The sequence below is a fragment of the Sphaeramia orbicularis genome, chromosome 20 (genome assembly GCF_902148855.1).
Source record: "Sphaeramia orbicularis chromosome 20, fSphaOr1.1, whole genome shotgun sequence".
Taxonomy (NCBI): Eukaryota; Metazoa; Chordata; class Actinopteri; order Kurtiformes; family Apogonidae; genus Sphaeramia; species Sphaeramia orbicularis.
Window position 1 is genome coordinate 40,359,480 of NC_043976.1, and position 7,177 is coordinate 40,366,656.

At 35.5% G+C, this 7,177-nt stretch overlaps 1 protein-coding gene across 1 annotated transcript in view; it reads left to right on the forward strand.

The window, feature by feature from the left end:
* cngb3.1 (cyclic nucleotide gated channel subunit beta 3, tandem duplicate 1) overlaps window positions 1-7,177 on the forward strand; it is a 224,934-nt gene that overhangs the window by 1,337 nt on the left and 216,420 nt on the right. The window contains exons 4-7 of the mRNA XM_030123413.1: window positions 2,555-2,715; window positions 3,662-3,961; window positions 4,044-4,252; window positions 5,766-5,816. Coding sequence (XP_029979273.1) covers window positions 2,661-2,715; window positions 3,662-3,961; window positions 4,044-4,252; window positions 5,766-5,816 — 615 coding nt within the window. The 5' untranslated portion in view covers window positions 2,555-2,660. The remainder of the gene's footprint in view (window positions 1-2,554; window positions 2,716-3,661; window positions 3,962-4,043; window positions 4,253-5,765; window positions 5,817-7,177) is intronic.

A 7,177-nucleotide genomic window follows, 5' to 3' on the forward strand; every position in this document is an offset into this window, starting at 1 on the left:
ATCAAGGATGTTCAATCTAACGTAGGTCAGACCAGTAAAATACTATCATAATAACCTATAAATAATGAAAAAAAACTATTTTTTTTCTTTATTTTTTTATTGTCAAAAAAGTAAAGTTACACAAAAATGTTTACATTTACAGACTGGCGTTTCACAAAAAATATGAACAACCTGAAATGGCTTAAGAGAAGTATGTCGTGTTTTAACAATATTCTGCCTGTTATCAAATGTTTTATGTATTTATAGATCCACTGTGATCTGTAAGTTGTGATTCACATGTATAAATGATAAACTGAGGTGTAATATTGTTAAAATTGCACTTATTTTTCTGAAGAATTTTCAGGTTGTTCGTATTTGTTCATGTTGCATTCAAGTACAGTTCGTAGATGTAAACATTTTAATTGCGGAATTTTACTTTTTTCACTCAAAAACATAGAGAAAACTTTGGAGTTGATATTATTTCTAAGTTCTTATCCTATTATTTACAATTTTTTTTGCAAAATCATACTTTGTTTTAGTGTAAATACATGAAAATATTTGCATTTACAAACAGAAAAATTTGGAGTTGTCATTATTTATATGTTTAATAGTATTTTTTTGGTCCGGCCCACTTTAGATCATATTAGGCTGAATGTGGCCCCTGGACTAACATGAGTTTGACACCCCTGCTTTAAGGTCTCACAATATTGCTGTTTTTTTTTTTTGTTTTTTTGTTTATTTTGGGGGGGGGGGGGTTCGTTTGAGTAATTACATTATGAGCAAAAAAGTGTGTTGTAACGCACGCCCTATTGAACACGTACCGATTCAAATATGACTGAAAATTGACTTGTAATAACGTTCACTACTGCGTTACAGCAAAAAGTAATCCATTACTGTAATGCATTACTTTAGTAACACATTACCTCTAACACTTGTGACAATGATCAGAGATTGTGTTCACATTCAAGTTAGATCAGGTCTAAAAGAATTCATCGTGTTCTGTGCTGATGTTTAACACAGGGACTCTCCACTGGTGGGCTGTGACCCATCAGTGGGTCCAAACCTGTTGTCAGTGGGTCGTCTGGGCACAAAATAAGGTTAATAAACTAATCCTGTGCTTAATTTTGTACGGAGCTGAGCGTCGTGCATTCACACCAAGGTTATTATCGTTAAGGAAAACTAACGAAATGAGGAAAACTAGAATTGAAAAAACATTTTCGTTAACTGAAATAAATAAAAACTATAATTAAAAGACAAAAATGAAAACTAACTGAAACTGTATTGTGTGTTTACAAAGCTAACTAGAATGTATAAAAATTACGGATAAAATTCCCTTTGTTTTCATCTTTGTCAACGTCAGACTGATATGAAATCGATTTATTTCCCTCAAGCAATTTTAGCTGCTGGCACCGTATGATAGTTAACAGTCCGTCACTTGTGGTTTAGTCGTCTTCTGGTCCCCACTCTACCTGGAAACATGGAGACTAATGGTGGGAGAAAGCAGCAGAGTCCTGTCTGGGATTTATTTGAATTCGATGAAGAAGAGGAGGAAAGATAAAGAAACTAAAACTAAACTAAAACTAAGCATTTAGAAAATAATGAAAACTAATAAAAACTCACAAACTTGCTCTAAAACTAATTAAAACTAACTGAATTAGAGAAAAAAAAGTCAAAACTAAATAAAACTGGGGGGGGGGGGGGGGGGGGGGGGGGGGCATGGCTCAGATGGTAGAGTGGGTTGTCCAATAACCAAAGGGTTGGCAGTTCGACTCCTGCTCTGTCCATGTGTTGTTGTGTCCTTGGGCGAGACACTTCACCCTCCTTTCCTCCAGTGCTGCTGCTCACGCTGGTGCATGAATGTGTGTGAATGTTCGGTGGTGGTGGGAGGGGCCGTAGGCGCAAACTGGCAGCCACGCCCCCGTCAGTCTGCCCCAGGACAGCTGTGGATACAGATGTAGTTTACCACCAGCAGAGGGAGGATGTGAGAGCGAATGAAGAATGGATCCACAGTGTGCGCTTTGAGTATGTGTTCATAGAAAAGCACTAAATAAATCTAATCCATCATTATTATTATTATTATTATTATTATTATTATTATTATTATTAAAACTAAACTAGAATGAAAAATCCAAAACTATTACAACCTGATTCACACTCCCCAACAGTAGGTGGCGGTAATGCACTGTAATGATAATTAACACCAGACATTTCACAGCATAAAAGAAGAAGTAAAAGTTTCTGTTCATCTCATATGAAACTCAGGTCTGACAACGACTCCATCACATCTGGTTTTACCGCCACTGGACAAAAACCTCAGTGTGTTTAATTCAGTGCACTTTTGTGGTTTTGGTTCAAACGTACCTAATTTATTGTTAAAGGGAATATTTCCATATTTATCATCGCCACCTGCTGGTTTATCATATGTTAAAAAAAACAAAACATGTTTTTATTAAATAAAAGCAACATAGATTATGCAGCACAACGGTGATGACGACCCAACTTCACTTATCAAATACACTCGTGTTAGATCTTGGAGCTAAATTCTATTCAATAAGTTGTTTCTTTGGGTTTCCAGTGAAGAAGCTCCGCCTCCTCCACCTCCACCTGTCGTCTACTCCCGTTTCGCTGATGATACTGTGAGGGCTTTGGTGAAAAATCTCAAAGAACGGAAAGAGTTATTCATGGACAAAGTCATTGACCCGTACGCCACATCTCCAGAAATCACTCCACCTGTCAGTAAGTATGGACGAATGCCGATAACATTGAATTGAATTGAACTGAATTGAATTGAACTGAATTGAACCCTTTCATACATGAATTATGAGAACCGTAATGGGTCCAAACACAGTACTTTCCAGTCAGAGAGCGAACTTTAACTGATTGCCATTCCAACATTTATTTCACTATAAAGTAGCTCCTTGTTTTGGATAATCCATTGTGGTCTAACTAAAGCAAAAATGAATTCAAAAGTAAAAATGTGGGTCAAATTGTCTCTAAAATGTCCCGTCAGAGAGATTTTGAATACCATGTTTTGACCCTTATCAAGATTTTTTTCCCTGAGTGTTTTTATTCCTCTTTAGGCCTGAAAAAAACAACGTGACTGAAGAATTTTTTATTAACCTATTTTTCATGGAGTTGCAAAAAATATCCACTCAGCTGGACACCATGCATTTAATTTTTGAAGCAAAGAAACATGTATTTACTGATATACTGTGTGAAAACTATGAAATATTTTTTTTTAATGCTACTAATCTGATGTTTTGTCACATTTATCATACTGTAATATTAGTTATTACTCACTTTATGAAGATAATATGCAAAAAAAACAAAACAAAAACAAAACTACAGTCTAATAACAATAACAAGCAACTGATTTACACTCAAACATGTTAGTGCAGATCAGGTTTATCTAGAACAGCAAAGTTACAGTAATAGTCTGAATGTCAGTGGATGTGGGATGATGCATAAGTGTCCACTGTGTCGGCTGATATGGAACTAAAACAATAAAACCCATGAATATACAAGAGAACAGCTGGAGAAGAACTGTCCACTGCAGTGGCCACTGTGCATGAAAGAGTTATTTTATTTTATTTTATTTCATTTTATTTCATTTTAATTGAATTGAATTGAATTTAATACATAAATAAATACAACTGGGTAACTGACATGATGCCACCGACAGCGCCTATCCTAAAGAAAGAAGACTACATCCGACTGAAGGAAGAGGAACGCATAGCGAAGGAAGAGGCCGATAAAAAGAAGGCGGAGGAGGCGGCCAAGAAGGCCGAGGAGAAGAAGAAGAAGGACGAGGAAAAAAGACTGGAAGCTGAGAAGAAGGCGGAGGAGGAGAGGCTGGCGGAGGAGGCCAGGAAGAAAGCCAAGATCCTCCCGGAGATCCACTGCTCCTGCTTCGACGCCCTCTTCCACCCCATCGAGACCAAGATGGACTCCATCCTGGGAACCACCATCGACCCCTTCACAGGTAGGACACAGGGGAGGAGCTTATAAGGTGGGAGGTGGAGTCAAGTTACTGTCAAAATCCAAAAATACCATCCTGTCTGCAGATCGTCGCTACATCGCCTGGTTGGCGTTGGTCGCTATTGCGTACAACTACAACGCATGGCTCATCACCGCTCGCCTCACCTTCCCCTACCACGATCCGGCCTGGAACCACCGCTGGGTGTTCTTCGACATCCTCAGTGACTTAGTGACCGTCATCGACATTGTGGTTTGGCAGCCGAGGCTTCAGTTCGTCAAAGCTGGAGACATCATCGTAAGTCAAAGTTACAAAAGACTTGTTTGTGTTTCACTGTGAAAAAGGCCTTTAGAAAAATAAGAAAATTAACCCTTAAAGACCCAAACATCCACCCTCGACCAAAACCACCGACTGATCTGACCTGTTTAACACCTGTTGATCCACTAATCCTGTCAATACATGGAAATAATTGGTGTAAAATACAGTTTGTCGTCTTTTCATGGTCATCAGATATGATCATATTTGGACGTTCAGAGGCTTTGTAGTTACCATGGAAACACAGTCATCTTCTACAACACTGATTCACCAGTAAAACCCATGGAGTTGGATCAGTGACAGTGGATGGACACACTGGGTTTACGTTTATTTAATGATAGATTTTGCTTTAAAAATCACTTTTTCTTCTGTTTTCTCTGTTTCTGATACAATAACAATCAACTTTAATCTGAGTTTTTATGAACGTCCACATGATCAGTGAATTAAATACCGGAAAATACCAGTTTTTCTATAAATAAATAAATAAAAAGCAAAACACAGAAGAGAATATTATTAACCTCGGCCCTCACTGCAGGATATTGTCCTCAGTTCTACGTGGCAGTGGTGGGACCGATAAGTCAGACCGAGGGTTTTCAAGTGTGTGCACGTTCTCTTCATAAATAATACATCACTTCAGAAAGGTTGAATATAGAAAAAAAATTGGGGGGGAACCGTCACAAAAGTAGCACTGGGTCTTTATGGGTTAAACCCATTTATTGGGTTAAAATGTCTTATTATTAAAACTATCTGCCAGGGCAGTTTCTGAAAATTTTAAAATAAGAAAATATTATCCAAGGCTTATAGAATGATCAAATTATTTTTAAGCAGAAGATAGATAGATAGATAGATAGATAGATAGATAGATAGATAGATAGATAGATAGATAGATAGATAGATAGATAGATAGATAGATAGATAGATAGATAGATAGATAGATAGATAGATAGATAGATAGATAGATAGATAGATAGATAGATAGATAGATAGATAGATAGATAGATAGTCTTGTGAAAATGTAATGACTCCATAGATATGTATTTACAGGTTAAACTGTATAAAACAAGTCCAGATTTCTTTGGGGTAAACAGTTCCTGTGTCCTCCATACTCATCCTCCAACACTGGAGCTGGTTTTGTTATAAATGTAGTTTAAAATTAGTTGTAATGTCTAAGTCAAGATGGAAGTACATGGAACAAGTCGAATAATCTGAACAAGATTAAGACTCAATAAGTAAATAAAGCTAAAAAAAAATGATGAGCCAAGATGAAAAGACATGAGATAGAAACAATATAAGACATTAGAAGAGAAAATGTTTCTTTTACTTAAAAATAAATAAACACTGAAATACAACCTGAGATCAGCGATATAAACCCAGAAGAGCCTTAGAAGTAACCAGTAAAATCTTAAAACCTGCTCTGAAGTATAACGGCAGTCAAGAAGATGAAACAGGCAACAATTCATTGCATTAATTGTTATTTTTCATAATTATTTTACAGAAAGAGAGAGCTCTGACTAAGGTCCACTACCGGAAATCCCAGAGGTTTAAGGTGAGAAGGTTTTCCACACCATAACCAGAGCACCTCAGCTGCATCAGCTGATGTCAGAATTAAAATGGACTGAATTAGAAGGTCTATCTGCTGGACTGCACAGACCAGAAAATGCACAGAAAACTGTTACTGGTGCGTTTACACAGTCCGTAGTTTGGACGTTACTTTTATCCAACACATTAGCCCATTTCAAACGCAGGAACTTTCATCATTTACTCTGATTTTGACTCAAATTACCAGGAGAAAAAACCTTCTCATGACTCCAGACTTTCCCTAAAAAACCTCCTACTGTCCATGTACGGGAAACTGTAATTACATGTAGTTCAGTTACATTTTCTGTAAGTAGCTGGTGGTTCAGCCACATTCTTTTTTTTGTGCCACATCAAGTATTTCAAGTACTTTCTGGGTATTTTTTTGTAGTTTAACTACTACTAAAATTAAGGGGGGTTTTTTTAGATATATTTTTTGTTATATAAACTGTATTTCTCCATTGAACACAGACGGTCCCTTTTTCTTTCCACCTGAATGTGTTTTTTCTCAACTTTATTGAAAATATTCAGGTATACAAAACATATAAATTTTGAACAAACATCAGGATGTCAAAAAGAAAAAGCATTTGAACAAATAAATTTAAGGGAAAAAATGCATACATATAAAGACACAAGGCAGAATAGACAAATTATAGTATATATTAAAAATAAATAAATAAATAAATAAATAAATAAATAAATAAATAAATAAATAAATAAATAAATAAATATATATATATATAAAACACAAATAAATAAATAAATAAATAAATGCATCAGAGAGTTCAGTCTACTTTAAAGAATTCTTTATAAAGTGTCAAGATAAATTCTAAAGATTTAACATATTTTTCAACTTCCATCAGGAAGATTTTAAAATTTGGGTGTGTTTTGGTATATTTATTTTTATGTATATGAAATTTTCCAAATAAAATTATCAAAGTTACAACAAATTCTAAATTATGAATGTCATGTTCAAAATATGTAATTACATTTTGAGCTGTTACAGTAATTTTTTTATTACTTTTAGAGAAGATATATTTTTCAACTTTAGACCAGAAGTTAGAAGAGTGTTCACACAGAATAGAATAAGTGTAGAGTCGTTCAGGACAAGAAGGACAAAAGTTACACATTTCTTCCACGTCAGAAAATCCACATAAAATAGAGTTGGAGGGAAAATACGTTATGTAAAATCTTGAGCTGTATAATTCTAATTTTGTTTGAACGGTATTTCTGTGGTAATGTCCGTGCTTTTGACCACTCAGTCTTAGAGAAAGCTGAGTTCCAGAATACTTTACCTCTTGGGGAAATGTTTCTCTTTTCATGCAGTGTATG